Below are 17,946 nucleotides of genomic sequence, written 5' to 3' on the forward strand. Positions count from 1 at the left end.
GAACCACATCATGCCACATGAGCCCTAAGCCCATCTGCTTGTTGAGAGCATCTACGCAGCCCAAAACCCTAAATAGGTTTGGGGCGCATTGATGGGGGGTCAGTCTGTGGTTAATCAGGTAGCCCTTGGTTATCCTACCCATGGGAAGCGTCATTCCTCCCTCTATGAAACCGATCATAGGAACAACGACTTCACCCACCTCTCTATTAGTATGAATTTGGTCTGGAGCACAATATGACAGGGCTACTCCCTGTGGGATTTGATATTTGGCCCTAAAGCCCTCCATGCCAGCCGGAGAGTCAACTAAATGTTTAAATCTACCCATTTAAACAAACTAAGAAGATGTGAAAGAAATTTTTTTTGAAGAGAAAGAAGGCCGAGGGGTTGGCCGAGGAGGAGAAGAAGAATGTAAAGAGACAGAAACTTACGAAAGTAAGTGTATTAATCTTGATCCTTTAGAAATGGTCTTTCGAAAAACTTCTTAAGAACAGAGTTATAAAGTCTTAGGAACTTAGAATATTTTGTGGGTTGGAGCGCTGGGATTCTCTGGAACACTTGAAGATTTGTGAAGTAAAGAAGAAAATGAGTACTCTCAAGACTTTATATAAAGGGAGAAAATAAGTGGGAATACTCCCGCTCAAAATTCTAGGAAAAATTTCAGCCATTGGATTGGCACCTCACCATTGGATACGGGAAACATAAAGCCGCCTAGAGTAATTAATAACGCCTCGTGGGCTACGAAGCATCAGTAGCAATTATGAGGTGCATAAAACCGCACTCCCGCACGTGTGAATCAAGGAATCAGTTGGTCTTATCTCTTAAAAATCAAAACACCACTTTTTCTCCTCGGATGAGAGGGAAAAACCAGAATTTTGAGGGGCTATTGTAGGGATAAGGGCCCAAGATCATATATTGGGCCTTGGGCTTTGTCTGAGGACATTGATAAGTCCAAAGAGGAACAAATAATTGTTAGGGGTTCCCATTTAAAGTCTCATAAGTAGGAAACGAATGGAGGGTGATCCAGGAGGAACTTCTCCTCAAATACGATAAATGCAGCTCAAGTATCTATTCCAGTGATTAGAGTGATCTTCTAGAAGGCCCCATTGATAAAGACATGCCTCAAGAACATACGAGAAAGAAGGAAACCCAAAAATATCTAAGAAAAAGCTACTACCACCTCATTAAATGCACTACAGCTACTTTTCTGACCACATTTATGTGGAGAAGACCTCCAAACAGTACTGCCTTGGCTATCATAACTCACAGAAAGCCAAAGAAGGTGTCTGATGAGACAGGTACTCAAGTAAGGGATCAGACAATCAACAAGTTTAGGATCAAGATGATCCCAAGGGAGCTATATAATGTGAGAGATCCTCCATATCTAGGGAATCGGGAAAATAGAGAGAGAACACTGTAGCAATCTAAATTGTTCCTGTATTAAATTGTAACCAATTTATATAAGTTTGACCTCCTCAGACAGTGAAGTCGTTCAGCTTTACTTTCTTTGTTCTTGCTTGATCATCTTCCATACCCATACTAGCCGTTGTCAAATTCATTAGGGCCTAGTTCTTCGACCTACTCTCTACAATTTTTTTGTATTGGACTCATTGGGCCAAGATCCCGTACATTTTAGGCTTGGGCTGTAAATCGTGTCCCTACAATACTATTTGAATTGAGGCGTGTCACTTGTCTCCCACAAGATATAACAACCCAACAAATGTCATATGGCTAAAACAACTTCTTCACAAAGTGTTGAAACTCAAAACTCCATCAGAAAGAACACCCTTCCTTACCAAGAATCCCTCCCAGATTAATTCTAATTAATTAGGTAATAATTCTAATGTAGTGGGTGTTACAAGATTAATTGCTAGATATAATGCTGATGGGCTAGAGTTACACAATCAATAGATGAGATAAAAAGCTTCTAAAGAATGAAAATGACCAAATAGATAGCCTCCTCACTTCACCTCCCCTTGCGTACGTATCTAGCCAATATCTGAATCAATACACACGTCAGCCCATTAATCACCCCAATTAAAAAGAATAAAAGAGTCTTTCTCATTTTCAAGGTGGGATTAAACATTTCATAACTCCTTATCTTTCATATTAACTCTCATATATTTACATTTATATTGTCATATAAATTCATTTTAATTAAATAATATTAAAATGCCCCAACATAAACCAGCTTGGCTAACTAGAACTCCTATGTCAATTTTTTACCACCTCTTAAATTAAGAAAATAGTTTCACCTATATTCCACCCATGAATAGAGGTAGTTTGATTAGGACTAATAAAATCAGGAATGCATAGTTGGCTTTATAAGTAAGAATAAGGATGGCCATACCCATTAGGTAATGGATATCCTACCCTACCCGATCCAGATGTTTTAGGTAATACCCAATTCTTCATGGGTAGAACCTAATCGGGTAGGGCATGGATATTACCCGAATAGTTCAGGTAGGGTATGGATAATATCCATACCCGACCCATATATAAAAATAAAAACCTGAATTCTCTCACTTTCACTCTCTCTCTCTCACTTGAGCCTCCATCCTCACCGTCACTCTCTCTCTTTCTCTCACCCGAGCCACCATGGCCAAGTACCTTGAACTCATCACTCCGATCACCAGCACCACCACTATGATGGTCTTCTTCATCTCCAAATAAACTCTCTCAACCTCGAAATCTCTTTGTAATCCTCAAATCTGAACATTCTCTCTATCTCAGACGACCTTGGTCGAAGCCTCTCTCGATCCGGATCAATCTCAACCTCTCTTCAATCTAAACGAGGCACAACCTACTAGCTCTATCGTGAAGCCCAATCGCCGCCACCAAGATGGTGGTTCCCAACCTCTTATCCTTTCTCTCTCTAAACTCGAGCCAAACACTTCATATGAATTGATGTTGCCGAGGTTAAAGGCTTCACGGATCTGCCAAGAATCGTGGCTGTGGTGGCGTGTGAGCGCATGAACAACACAGGTATGATAGAGGGTAAGCTACTGGGTACATGTGAACAACCGTGCTCTGTGTTTGTGAGGCTTTGTAAGCATGTATCAAAGAGTGTATAATAAAATTTTATCTAATAAAATTTCTATCTACCATTAAAAAAAAAAAAAAAAAAAAAGAAGTAGATACGTCTGATTTCAAAGTTATTGATCAGTTTTTTTTTTTTTTTTAAGATAAAGTTACTAGTTAGTTTTTAAGTTAAAATGTTTTTGGATTTAAAAAAGAAAAAATTAAATGGGTTTCGAGTAGGGTATGGATATCCGTGGATAATAAATCCGAGTAAGAATTGGGTATGGATAATAATGGGTACAGGTATCCAGGTATTCATGGGCAAACATTTCGGGTAGGATATGGGTATGCCCGATCCATACCCTACCCATGGCCATCCCTAAGTAAGAAGCTTGATCAAGCATTTGTACACAATATTACAACAAGAAATAAACCGAAAGTCTAGAACTCACCATTTATTCATTTAGGATATGTTTGGTTGGAGATGAAATAGAAATGATGAAAAAAAAAAGTGGCGAGAAAATATTTTAGTGGGTGTTTGATTTGAAGGAGGAAAGGAAAATAATTTGGTAGGGCCCAGGTATTTTCACTCGGGCCCACCAAAATAAGATGACTCCAAATCGGAAAGAAAATAGGGAAGAGAACTGAGAATGAACCAAAAATTACCATTTCATCCTTACTTACCAACACCTGCTTTGTATGCTTACTTTTTCTCTCATCAAAACAGAATCTTCTCCTTCTTCATTCATTCTTTGCCTGAGCTTTTTTCTTTCATTGCCTTTGCTTGTTTTTTTTTTTTTTTTTTGGTTCTTCTTTCTTTGCCTTTCGTTCTCCGCCAGTTTCTAGCTAAGAACGAAAGAGTGCTAGTCATTGAATCTAGATTTTGATGTGCCTGGATACATACTAATTAAAGATGTGTTTTGGTTTTATTTTATGTGGTTATGGTTTAATTTTAGCCAATCACTACTCCTTTTTTGAATTTTGTTTTTTTTTTTAGAAACGTCAGCCACTATTCTTATCTTCTATTTAATCTTCTTTGCAATGTATTTTACTCTTTATCATCATAGTTTATTGACATTTTTTACGATTGTAAAGTGAAGTGTCCATATAATTTTTTTTTAATAAAAATAATGCTACTTTTTGTTTTATTAATAGGGATATAATTGTAAATCTATATCAACTTTGTTTTCCATCAACTCATTTTTCTTCTCAACCAAACAAATGAGTTTTCCATCTTTTCACTTTTTCATCCTCCCAACTAAACATAAATGAGAGAAAACTAAGAGCCCGTTTGGTTTAGATATGACTCAGTTTTCATAACTCATAACTTAAACTCAAAACCCATAACTCATAACTTAAAACCCACTATCATTCAAAAACAACAAAATTTTTGTTTGATAACAAAACTCAGTCACATATCTCAACTTTTAAGTCTACTTTTTTCCAAAATGGTGGAGCCCACCGATTAGTCATTTTCAACTGTCCTCTTCCCTTACTCACGTGACTCTACACGAAGAACATGAAACCCACACCCAAACCCAGTTTCATCACCACCACCAACGGCAAACCCAGATTCCACTACCATCAACACCACCAACAACCACACAAAAAATCCCAAAGAATGCACAGGAAACCCATAACCACAACCGAAAATCTAAACCCACCAATAGCCCTCAAACATAATCACAACCTTCCACAAAAAATCCAAACAATGTACAAGCAACCTCTACCACTGCCTAAGCCTCACCAACCACAACCAAAAATCCAAACCCACCAACACACAAATGCACAGGAAACCCAAACCACAAACATAGCAAACCCAAACTCAGAATCCTTAGATCAGAGACCCAAATCACGAAATTAGACACCGAGATGAACCAATCTGGCAAAAGGGATGAGAGAAAAATACGATTGAGAGAGAAATCGATTTGGCAAAGGGAGGAAAGAGAGACAGAGAGAAAAAACAGAGGCCCGATTTGGGCTGAGCTTTAACTGATCTCACGGTGGATCGTGGTGGTTGCTCATGATGGCGACGACTAGTGTGGTGGTGGTGGCTTGTGGAGGAGTAATGAAGGTTCAATGAGAAGAGAGAGCTCTGGGTAAAAGGGAAAAAAAATGAAGAAGGAGAAGAGATAGAGAGAAGAACGGGTTGGAGTGAGAATGCGAAACTGATTTTTGGAGAGAGACGTTCTGTGATAGGACAAGTCATACGGGTGGGTCCCATTATTTGCTTAATTTTACAAAAATGCCACAAAAACTCAATTCTCAAAAATTGAAAACATCAAAAAAAAAAAAAAAAATTCAATTTTCATAACTCAAAACTCATTTTTTTTTTAATATTGAGTAATGGAAATTAAGTTAAGAAACTGATCCAAACAAACAAAATTGGTGTGGGGCCCACAAAATTCAGAAAATATGGAAACTGAAAATTGGGTGATGAAAACTCATAAACCAAATGGGCTCTAAATCTCTTCTATCTTCCCTCTTTTCTATCTTTTCCCTTTTTCTATCCTCCCCTTTTCCACCCTTCCAACCAAACAGACGCTTTTAAAGTTGGAATTGGAACTTCAGTCATTAGAGTTAAAATTTGTTGCATTGTCTTCCCCCACTAGCTTAAAAGCTGCAAAGAAACATCCAAAACTTAAAATATCAATGCACAATGGCCTAGTAGGGCTTGAAAAGAAGGCCAATAAACCCATGACTGTGAGGACCTAGAGATTTATCTGCATTGAAGTTCAACATAGTGAGTTTATTTGCTTTTTTATCTGCTTTTTTATTTTTATTTTTTATTATTACAAATTAACTTATAAATGGAGCCAGCATATTTTGCTGTGTTTAAAATTTTAAATCTCACTTATGTTGGTGATTTAAAGTTTAAGTCACCAACATAAGTTATTTCAAATGAGGTCTAGTCTCTTCTTTGGTGACTTTCCTAGTAAGAGCTAGAATTGAACTTTGAGAAATGGGAATAGTTATTAACAGTGCAAAACACTTTTTTTAGTATTAAAAAAAAAATTAACCTTCAAAATAGAAAAATTTAAGTACAATTCCTCTTTTATAGTTATTTATTATATTTCTAAACACATGATTGTAATAAACAATGAAGTAAAAATAATATTATTATCTTTAAGGATAATTAATTCAATACAGTTATATATTTGAATTTATTTGAAAAAGCTAATATATTGTATTGAATGAACTATATCCAAAATTTACCCCGGTTAAAATTAGTTTAAGCTTCATTGCGCACCTTACTAGACCTCAAATTGGTCTTCCATTTCTTGTATCGCTTAGAGGGATTTTTTTTTTTTTTTTCACACTGTTTATTTCACATACACATAGTATACATTCTCAAAAAAAAAAAAAAAAAATCCCATTTTATATATATTTTAGGATAATTTGTTGAAATTACTCAGTCTTCCTAGTGGTTTGTCCTCCCAACTTTTTTTTCTTGGTTTACATTTTTTACGGCAAGAAAATTGTTGTACAAGTGGGTATGGGTCTGATTGATGAATTTTTTGAAATCCGGCCCACCATGGTTGAGTCAAAATAACTCAACCCAACCCCCGTAAATCAGGTTGGATTAAGTTGGACCCACAAATTGGGCAATTTTTTTTTTAAAAAAAAAACAAACTAAACATTAGAACAACATGTTTATAAAATTATCAATAAAATGAACAGAAGATTTATAATCCTTTTTTATAGGATTTATAATCTTACTTGTGTTGGTTTGTTGCACTAATCAAACTTGAGCATAGCACCAATCCAACACAAATAACCACAAATTTATAACCTTACAAACCTAGGTATTGTACCAAACCAACACAAATAATTTGCAATTGAAATGGAATGAGAAAACAAGTTAAGGGTTTATATTAGGGGGAGAGGGGCAACGAGAGTAAGCAACATAACCATATAATACATATTTTAAATATTAATGGGTCAAGTTCATGGTTTTCAGACCCAGATCGTTCAAAGAACCATAAAAGAGAGAGGTTTAAGGTTTTCAAGATAGGACCGAGGTCAAACCTAGGTTGAACCGTTATGATGTCATAATTAATTTAATAATTATTTAAAATTGAAATATTGTGGGAGGATGAGAAACTAAGGATAGGGAGAAGTTCTATCAAAGAGTCCTCAGAGCAAATATGATAACACAACCACAAACCCAGGGAGATTGGAGTGCTCGAGAATCCCGAGGATACTGATACATTCTCAGAAGGGCTGAAATCTAGTTCTGAAGACCACTAGACACATTCCAAGTAAAGGGTGGAAGGTTTGTCATTAACAAATGAAGGAAGAGTATAGATAAAACATTCATCACCTTCGTATTCAATACTCTACACCCACTAAGCTGGCCGCATTAATGGTGGAATGACCTCTGAACAGTGTCATCACAGCTTACAACCTAATAGGGAAACCTTCTTGTAAGGCCCTGATGGGACAAGTATCAGAGGAAATAAGCCTTAAACCTCCTAGTGGAAGTCCAGGATACAACCTGAATGACTATATAAAAGAAAGAGATCCCTACGAAGAAGTGGATCAAGGATTGCAAGGAAGAGAAATAGAGAGAAAGAGAGAGTGATAGTATTGTCATACAAGAAAAAGTGTAAACTTTCACCTCGGACTAAAACTGAGGAGCATTATTAGATCAATCCAAGACTTGTTTTATTCAATTTTCCTTGATTTACATATATTCCAAGCACACATTCTAATATCATTTGATTAACTTGTTTTAAAAAAAAAATGGTAACTGAGGTTGATTGGCATCCTATCTCTATAACTAAATTGTGCAAGGTTGAAGTTTAGCTTAACCAAATTTGACCCGCCACAAATATAAATATAAATATATATAATTAATTAATAAAAATTGACTAAAATAGTCCAAATTAATATAAATCTCTATCTTTTAAATGTATTTTTAATATCATAACTTTCATAAGACAAATAAGAAATATTACTTCCTAAGCAAACATAAATTGATTTTGAGTTTTTTTAATGAGAGATATGAAATATTTTAATACATATCAATATTGATATACTGTTTCGAAATAACCGCATATATATATATATATATGTATATATATATATATATATATGTATATGTGTGTGTGTGTTTTTATTAGAGCTCAATATATATATATATATATATTTTATGCAAGCTTATGTCTAAATTACCTAAAGCTCATTTGATATGCTAATTAACTGTTTTTTTAGACCAAATAAAAAGGATAAGAGAGACAATAAATGGTCAAGTATTTTCCCATGACAAATAAAGTAAAAAAATTGAAGCTTTAACAGTGGTTTGTCCGCCCACTCAACTTTATTGTGAGCCCAATAAAACTTCTACTATTCCACATTTCCCAAGAAATTTTAAAAATAAATAAATACAAAAACTTGAAGAGTAGGAGGCAGCTGAACGTGGGAGCATTGGTGACCACTCATTTGAAATCTAATAGTACAAAATCAAAGTCCGAGAAAATGTAAAGTGGTTCATAGTAAATCAAAGCTCAAGAAAATATTAACTAGCTAAGATCACCTATAACAGTGGATCTATAATTTTAATTATTTAGCATAAATAAAAATTATTTTATTTATTATACCTACAAACATGCTACAGTAGTGGATCTATTTTAATTTTCAACACAATAAAATAATATAAATATCACAATAAAATAATATAACTACTTCAATAAAATAATATATTTCACTACCCAAAAAAACATACACAGCACCATCTACCTCTACCATCAGTCACAGTCACAACCACACCCACAACCACAACCACCCCCACCACCACCACCACCACCACCGGCCACAACTACCACTCTACTTTAGCAATCACAACACAACATAGAAAAAAAAATCAAAAAAAAAAAAAAAAAAAAAACAAAACCACAACCACAACCACAATCACAACCCCATCGCCACCAGTCACCACAAACCACCAGCCATAACAACCAACCATGATAACCACAACCACAACTCATTGCCATTGTCACAACCACAACCACAACCACAACTATAAACCACATAACTCATAGCCAAAATACACAAAACCCACTGCCAAAGCCAAAATCATCCATCACCACCACAACCAAAATCCACAAACCCACTGTCAAAATCATCCACCACCACTACCATAGCCAAAATCAACCACCATCACCACCATAGCCACCAAACCCATATGAAAATACATTTAAAAAAAAATAAAAAACAAACAAACTCAATCACAACAAAGAGAATAGAGAGATGGGCGGCAGCAGTGGCTTGCGACTTGGGGAGGACAGTGTCGGCGTGGGTCTGATCGGAGGACTGGGTGGAGGCGTGGATCGGCGGCTTGGGGCTTGGGTCGGCTTGGGCCGGTGACATTGAGGCTGGCGGAGGCGTGGGTCGGAGACGTTGAGAGAGAGAGGGGTGAGAGTGACTAAGAGAGAGAGAGGGGTGAGAGTGACTAAGAGAGAGAGAGGCATGGACTGGGCGATGGCGCTTAGGGAGATCGGCGATGGGGCTTGGGGTGGGTCGGCAAGTTGGGTCAGCGAAGCAGATCGGCGATAAGGGAGCTGGCCAGCGAGCTAAGGGATGAGGGAGATGAAGGAGCTGGTCGACGAGCTAGAGAGAAAAAAAAATTGAGGAAGAAAGAAGAGAAGCCAGAGAGAGAGAGAGAAAGAGAGAGAGAAAGAGAAGGAAATGTTTATTTAATGAGAGAAGAAAAAGAAGTGTAATTTTTTTTTTTTTTTTTACCTTTGAGCTACAGTGCACATCTAAAGATAGATGTGCACTGTAGCTGAGGAGCTAAATCTTTTAGATTTAGCTCCACTGCTGTATCATGGTTTTTTGTGATTGAGAACTAAAAAAATATCATTATACCTATATAGCACCATTGCTGTGAGTGCTCTAACAATATAACATTGAGCAAACCAAAGAAGAAAAATTCAAAGAAAGTAAGAAACAACAAAAAGGGGAGAGAGAGAGAGAGAGAGAGAGAGAAGAAGAAGAAGAAGAAGAAGAAGAAGATGATTAAGAAGAAACAGCAGAAACAATGACAGAGAGAGACAAAGAAGAATAAGTGCTTGAAGTTTCAACAATAGCCATAAGGTGTGTAACTCTAAGCCAAGCCAAGCACAATTTTTTTTTTTTTTTTTTATTTAAAGCACTGATCTAAACCATGAGAACTGTCCACGGTTCTCAAACCCGGATGGTTCGACCTCAGTTAATACGAATCACTGATTTTTCTACTTAGGCCAATTTATAGGATTAAAAAACCTTTTCAGTGAACAATTCACAATTATCCGAGTTAAGTCATACGGTTCGGTTTGAGTTTCAAAACCTTGGGTGAATTGGATTAAGCGAACTTATGAATTTGCTGACTATATCCAACCCAAGCACCCAACTCATACCCTTAAAAACCAAACCCACCAGGTTGGGTTCAATTTGGTAACTGATGGTGAATCGGTGGATTAATTGTAAAATAAAATTTAAAAAAAAAAAAACTGTACATTCAATACATCCCTAGCTACAATTGTTTTTTACACAAGTATTTATACGTGTTGTAGTAATTAATGAATGAAAATTGTGGATTAAACACTTATACCAAACACCTTCTGAATTTCTGAAATTACACTCCCCCACAAAAAACAAAACAAAACCATCAAGCAAAAAGCTAACACATTTATTTCATATCACTAAATAACAAAGACATTCGTAGCGCACCACGAAAGTCCAGTTTACAACTAAAAGTCTTCATAAAATGAAAAACCAACAAGGCAACAACATTACCTTAGTTCTGATTTATGAAATCAGCCATGGCTTTGATCAGTGGCCCCACCTTGTCGCTACTTGGATTCAACAGAAAAAACCCTTGTCCCTCTCCTTCACTCTCAAAATATCCCACACTACCATTCCAACCACTCTTTCTCAATGTTTCACAATAACCCAAACCTCTATCTTTTAGCCGATCTTTCTCCGCCACACAAACCAGCACTTTCTTACCTGCCATCTTTGACAAATTCGGATCCGCTTCCGGGTACAGTATCGGATCTTTGAACCCGACAGTAGTCGGGTATATATAATTAGTCATTTTATCAGGTTCTTTGCCCCCAAAATATGGGTGCAATATGATTGACCCAATAACATTAGGACCAGCCAATCCTGTAGCGCCAGCTTTGCTCCAAAAAAAAAAAAAAAATCCTGTAGCGCCAGCTTGGACTGCAACGTAATGGGCTATGTTAGCCCCAGCACTCTCACCCGCCACAAAAACCCGCCCGAAATCCGCATACTGGTTCAACCAAGGCTCGGGTCCTTGCCCATATGAGTGGGCTGAAATCCACTGCATCGCAGCCCAAGAATCTTCATGTGCAACTGGTAGAGCATGCTCTGGGGCTAGCCTATAGTCAACGGAAATAACGACCACGTTGGCTTCTGAGACTAAGGAAACAAGAAAGTTGTGAAAGGGTTTCATGAAAGGTGATCCAAGGCAGAAGCCCCCACCGTGGTAGTGAACAACTAGAGGGAACTTTTGATCTGGGCCGTTGATTTTGGGGATGAAGAGTCTAGCTGATACACCTGATTCGGGAAAAACGACGACGTCTTTGGTTTGGACCCCGGTTTTGGAGTCTAGGCCTGCGGGTGCAAGGTGGTTACCTCCGGTGTCTGGGGCCATGTACCTTTCAACGCGACCATCTTTGTAGACTTTGAAGTATGGTGGGAATTCGTGGGTTGTTTCATTGTTACTTGAATCCATTGTCAGGGAAAAAAAAATGCGGTGGGTGAGTTTTTGAGAGAGAGAGAGAATGATGGATGAGCCGATGAGGTTGCAAATTGCAATTATTGGGTCATACTTAATACGCTGATGTAGTCGGAGTAGTTTTAACCACTAATTTTTTATTGGGTCACACTTATTGGATGATAAATTTTTTATCATAATTCTGACCTCACCAATTTTTTTATTATAATTTTGATGTGTCAAATTACAAGTAGTTAATTATCATTTACATATTCTCAAAAAAAAAAAAATCAGTTACACATGAATTTATTATTTTTTCTTAATTAGTACACTCTGTTATGTTACAATTGTGGCAGAAAGTAATGAAAAATTTAGGAAGTGTTTGGTACATGTGTTTGAAAACATGTATTTTGTTGTTTTGAAATATATATGAGTGAAAAAGTGTATAAAAATGGGTGTAACGTTATTTAAAAACTGAAAACTAAACTTAAACAAGTCTACCAAATAATCCCTTAATAGATTTATACTTTTTTTTTTTTATACAAAATAGAATTCTACTCTAACTTAATCTAAGTGTATATTTGTGTGAAACTCCCTCCTAGAGATTTGAACCCCGACCCTTGTCCCCCACACCCCACAAGCACTTATACTTGTGAAATGATCATCGCACTAAGGGTGTACGGTGGTATTTATACTTTTTCATATAATCGTGACGTGTGTTGTGGCAGAAAGTATTGAAAAATTTAGTAGTTTTAGACTTTTTCATATTATCGTGATGTGATTTGTAACTTATCAAAATTAGCATAATACTAATTATAATTATTATTATTGTGGATAAGCAGTGAGATGGTTGGTCATCAATAATCTCCAAATTGATGGTCTAAAAGCATCTCCAGTAAATTCATCAATTTTTTGTACTATTTGGATAATGAACAGTGACTTTTACCTTTTATCTATCTACTTTTTCAAATACACTTTCCAACAGATTTTCCATCTCATTTAAATATTATTTCTTCATTCATTATTTATTCTTTTTTTAACAACTATACATCTTCCAACATTTTTTTATTCAACAGCTGATTATTATAATAAAGAAAAAAATTTTGAAGAATGAACAGTGGCCCATCAGACTTGATGAGCTATTGTTCATGAGCCAAAAAAAAATTTTGGGTATAGAGAATCCATTGGAGTGGCTTTTTTTGGTCTCATTCTCTATTATAGAGAATATTTTGCTTTTGCATAGATCATTGGAGATGCTCTAAAAAGGTGCAGATCTTTTTATCAAAAAAATAAAATAAAAGGGTGCAAATTTAAAATCACCAAACAACCATGAGAAATATTAGAGGAGACAAATTAAGCACAAATTCATTTGCCCACCCAAACCCACCCACTCTAATTGAACTCAAACTCACCCAATTATTAGTTGGGTTAAATGGGCATTAACTCAATTAGACCCAGTGATTATTGGGTTTTAACTAAAAACTCATTGAACCCCATTTAACCCAAAAACAATATATCTAAATTCAACCCAGCCCTTCTTATAAAAAAATTAAAAAAAAAAAAAAAAAAACCCAACCCTCAGTGTTTCGCGAGGGTTTTCATTTTCCTTCATTTTCTCGGCCTCCAAACCCTTCTCTCTCTCTTGCGTGCTCTCTCTTTCTCTTTTTAGCTCTTCACACCGCTGCACTTGCACTCCATACAAATCCACTTGTCGTGGCTCAAAACCTGGCGGCCAACTCTCGCTCTAGCGCAGCAGATGTGGAAGCCACGCTCGCAGCCATCACAGATGACTACTTGGCCTTTAACCTCAAGCCCACTGCACGCACCACAAGCTCCAGAGGAGTGGCACGCGTGGTTGATATTGCTGGCGCCGGCATCGTTCTCTGCACCAGGGAGTTCTGCAAGGCCCCCTAGCGGTGGCGGAGGGTTGTCGTGGAATTTTTTACGACGGCATTATATAGAACTACTGTCCATATGTGCCTTGGGAATCACAAGATTCACAACCGTACACTAACAAAATTTGAATTCTCTTTTCTATAAAAATATTGCACTAGTCCTCCCTCTAAAGCAATGAAAAACTTAGGTGTAGACTCTGTAGTACTAGACTCCTAAACCTAATCCATAAACTAATTGATTTGGGATGCCAATTGCTTCCAAAGAGTTCAACGCAAAACTCTAAGAAGCATAACCTTTTTCTAAGACGATCATTTATTGTAAATTGTTGGTGCAAACACAATAATAATGGAAATAATACAAAAAGAAACTAAATAATACTTTTAGATATTATTTATTTGAGATTAAAAAATACACAACACTATTTGAACTGAGGCACGTCACTTGTCTCCCCCAAAATATAACAGCCCAACAAATGTCGTATGGCTAAAGCAACTTCTCTACAAAGTGTTGAAACTCAAAACTCCATCAGAAAGAACACCCTTCCTTACCAAGAATCCCTCCCAGATTAATTTTGATTAATTAGGTAATAATTCTAATGTAGTGGGTGTTACAAGATTAATTGCTAGATATAATACTGATGGGCTGGAGTTACACAATTAATAGATGAGATAAGAGTTTCTAAAGAATGAAAACGCCCAAACAGATAGCCTCCTCCCTTCACCTCCCCTTGCGTATGTATCTAGCCAATATTTGAATCACTACACACGTCAGCCCATTAATCATACCAATTAAAAAGAATAAAAGAGTTTCTCTCATTTTCAAGGTGAGATTAAACATTTCATTAACTCCCTATCTTTCATATTAACCCTCATATATTTACATTTATATTGTCATATAAATTCATTTTAATTAAATAATATTAAAATGCTCCAACATAAACCAGCTTGGCTAACTAGAATTCCTATGTCAATTTTATACCATCTCTTAAGTTAAGAAAATAGTTTCACCTATATTCCTCCCATGAATAGAGGTAGTTTGATTGGGACTAATAAAATCAGGAATGCGTAGTTGGCTTTATTAGTAAGATAGGGATGTCCATACCCATTGGGTAATAGATATTCTACCCTACCCGATCTAAATGTTTTGGGTAATACCCGGTTCTTCATGGGTAGAACCTAATTGAGTAGGGTATGAATATTACCTGAATAGTTCAGGTAGGGTATGGATAATATCCATACCCAACCCATATATATATATAAAAAAAAATAAATAAAAAACCCTAACTCTCTCACTTTCACTCTCTCTCTCTCTCTCTCACTTGAACCTCTATCCTCACCGTCACTCTCTCTCTTTCTCTCACCCGAGCCTCCATGGCCCAGTACCTTGAACTCATCACTCCGATCACCAGCACCACCACTATGGTGGTCTTCTTCATCTCCAAATAAACTCTCTCAACCTCGAAATCTCTTTGTAATCCTCAGATCTGAACATTCTCTCTATCTTAGATGACCATGGCTGAAGCCTCTCTCAATCTGGATCAATCTCACCCTCTCCTCGATCTAAACGAGGCACAACCTACTAGCTCTATCATGAAGCCCAATCGCCACCACCAAGATGGTGGTTCCCAACCTCTCATCCTTTCTCTCTCTAAACTCGAGCCAGACACTTAATATGAATCGGTGTTACGGAGGTTAAAGGCTTCACAGATTTGCCAAGAATCATGGCTGTGGTGGCACGTGAACGCGTGAATAGCACAGGTATGACAAAGGGTAAGCTACTAGGTACACGTGAACAACCGTGCTCTGTGTTTGTGAGGCTTTGTGAGCATGTATCAGAGAGTGTATAATAAAATTTTATCTAATAAAATTTCTATCTATCCTTTTTCTTTTTTTTTTAAAAAAGGAAAAAAAGAAAAAGAAAAGAAGTAGATACGTCTGATTTCAAAGTTATTGATTAGTTTTTTCATTTTTAAGATAAAGTTACTGGTTAGTTTTTAAGTTAAAATGTTTGGGGATTTTAAAAAGAAAAAATTAAATGGGTTTCGAGTAGGGTATAGATATCCATGGATAATAAATTCGAGTAAGAATTGGATATGGATAATAATGGGTATTGGTATTAGGGTATCTATGGGCAAACTTTTCATGTAGGATATGAGTATATCCGATCCATACCCTACCGATAGCCATCCCTAAGAAGCTTGATCATGCATTTGTACACAATATTACAAGTTTACAACAAAAAATAGACCGAAAGTCAAGAAAACACCATTTATTCATTTAGGATATGTTTGGTTGGAGATGAAATAGAAATGAAAAAAAATAAAAATAAAAAGTGGTGAAAAAATATTTTAGTGGGTGTTTGATTTGATGGAGGAGAGGAAAATAATTTGTTGGTGGGGCCCAGGTATTTTTCTCCCGGGCCCACCAAAATAAGATGACTGCAAATCAGACAGAAAATGGGGAAGAGAACTAAGAATGAACCAAAAATTACCATTTCGTCCTTACTTACCAACACCTGCTTTGTATGCTTACTTTTTCCCTAATCAAAACAGAATCTTCTTTTTCTTCATTAATTCTTTGCCTAAGCTTTTTTCTTTCATTGCCTTTGCTTTTTTTGTTTTTTCGTTCTCCTTTCTTTGCCTTTCGTTCTCCGCCAGTTTCTAGCTAAGAATGGAAGAGTGCTAGTCATTGAGTCTAGATTTTAATGTGCCTGGATATATATATTAATTAAAGATGTGTTTTGGTTTTATTTTATGTGGTTGTGGTTTAATTTGAGCCAATCACTACTCCTTTTTTTATTTTATATTTTTTTAGAAACGTCAGCCACTATTCTTATCTTCTATTTAATCTTCTTTGCAATGTATTTTTTTTTTTTTTTTTGGTTGCCTGCCACGGTATCCGGGGCTTCGCCCCGACTAATCCGTTGGTCGACCCGGGTCGCACACCTGGCTGTGGTGGGTGAGTCTCCCAACAGGGCATTCTGCATACACAAGGTCTCGAACCCGAGACCTTGCTTAAGCGACACAAGCTGCTTACCACTTGAGCCAACCCATGTTGGTAATGTATTTTACTCTTTGTCATCACAATTTATTGACATTTTTTACTATTGTAACGTGAAGTTTCCAAATAATTTTTTTTTTAATAAAAATAATGCTACTTTTGTTTTATTAATAGGGATATAATTGTAAATCTATACCAACATTATTTTCCATCATCTCATTTTTCTTCTCAACCAAACAAATGAGTTTTCCATCTTTTTACTTTTTCATCCTCCCAACTAAACACAAATGGTAGAAAACTAAGAGCCCGTTTGGTTTAAACATGACTCAGTTTTCATAACTCAATATTCATAACTTATAACTCAAACTCAAACTCAAAACCCACTATCATTCAAAAACTCAAAAATTTTTGTTTAGTAACAAAACCCAGTCACATAACTCAACTTTTAAGTCCACTTTTTGCCAAAATGGTGGAGCCCACAGATCAATCTTTTTCAACTGTCTTCTTCCCTTACCCGCGTGACTCTACACGAAGAACATGAAACCCACACCCAAAACAAGTTTCATCACCACCACCAACGGCAAACCCAGATTCCACTACCATCAACACCACCAACAGCCACACACAAAATCCCAAAGAATGCACAGGAAACCCATAACCACAACCGAAAATCTAAATCCACCAATAGCCTTCAACCAAAATCACAACCTTCCACAAAAAATCCAAAAAAAATGTACAAGCAACCTCTACCATTGCCTAAGCCTCACCAACCACAACCAAAAATCCAAACCCACCAACACACAAATGCACAGGAAACCCAGACCACAAACATAGCAAACCCAAACTCAGAATTCTTAGATCAGAGACCTAAATCACGAAATTAGACACAGAGATGAACCGATCTGGCAAAAGGGATGAGGGAGAAAAAAATGACTGAGAGAGAAATCGATCTGGCAAAGGGAGGAAAGAGAGACAGAGAGAAAAAACAAAGACCCAATTTGGGCTGAGCTTGAACTAATCTCACAGTGGCTCGTGGTGGTTGCTCATGATGGTGACGACTAGTGTGGTGATGGTGGCTTGTGGAGGTGTAATGAAGGTTCAATGAGAAGAGAGAGCTCTAGGTAAAAGAAAAAAAAAATGAAGAAGGAGAAGAGATAGAGAGAAGAACGGGATGGAGTGAGAATGCGAAACTGATTTTTGGAGAGAGACCTTATGTAATGGGACAAGTCATACGAGTGGTCCCATTATTTGCTTAATTTTACAAAAATGCCACTAAAACTCAATTCTCAAAAACTGAAAATATCAAAC

General features: G+C 36.6%; 1 protein-coding gene across 5 annotated transcripts in view; it reads right to left on the bottom strand.

Annotated features, from left to right (window-relative positions):
- The window catches only part of LOC126705671 (probable carboxylesterase 4, mitochondrial), a 105,805-nt gene that overhangs the window by 78,095 nt on the left and 9,764 nt on the right, over positions 1-17,946 (bottom strand). For 2 of the 5 annotated variants that reach the window (XM_050404783.1, XM_050404784.1), the window contains exon 1: positions 10,798-11,865. In XM_050404783.1, coding sequence (XP_050260740.1) covers positions 10,799-11,761 — 963 coding nt within the window. In that variant the 5' untranslated portion in view covers positions 11,762-11,865 and the 3' untranslated portion in view covers position 10,798. Of the gene's footprint in view, positions 1-10,669; positions 11,866-17,946 lie in introns of those variants that run through there. The other 3 variants (XR_007648384.1, XM_050404785.1, XM_050404791.1) reach the window with 3 other exon arrangements.

This window comes from Quercus robur, chromosome 11 (assembly GCF_932294415.1).
Source record: "Quercus robur chromosome 11, dhQueRobu3.1, whole genome shotgun sequence".
Taxonomy (NCBI): Eukaryota; Viridiplantae; Streptophyta; class Magnoliopsida; order Fagales; family Fagaceae; genus Quercus; species Quercus robur.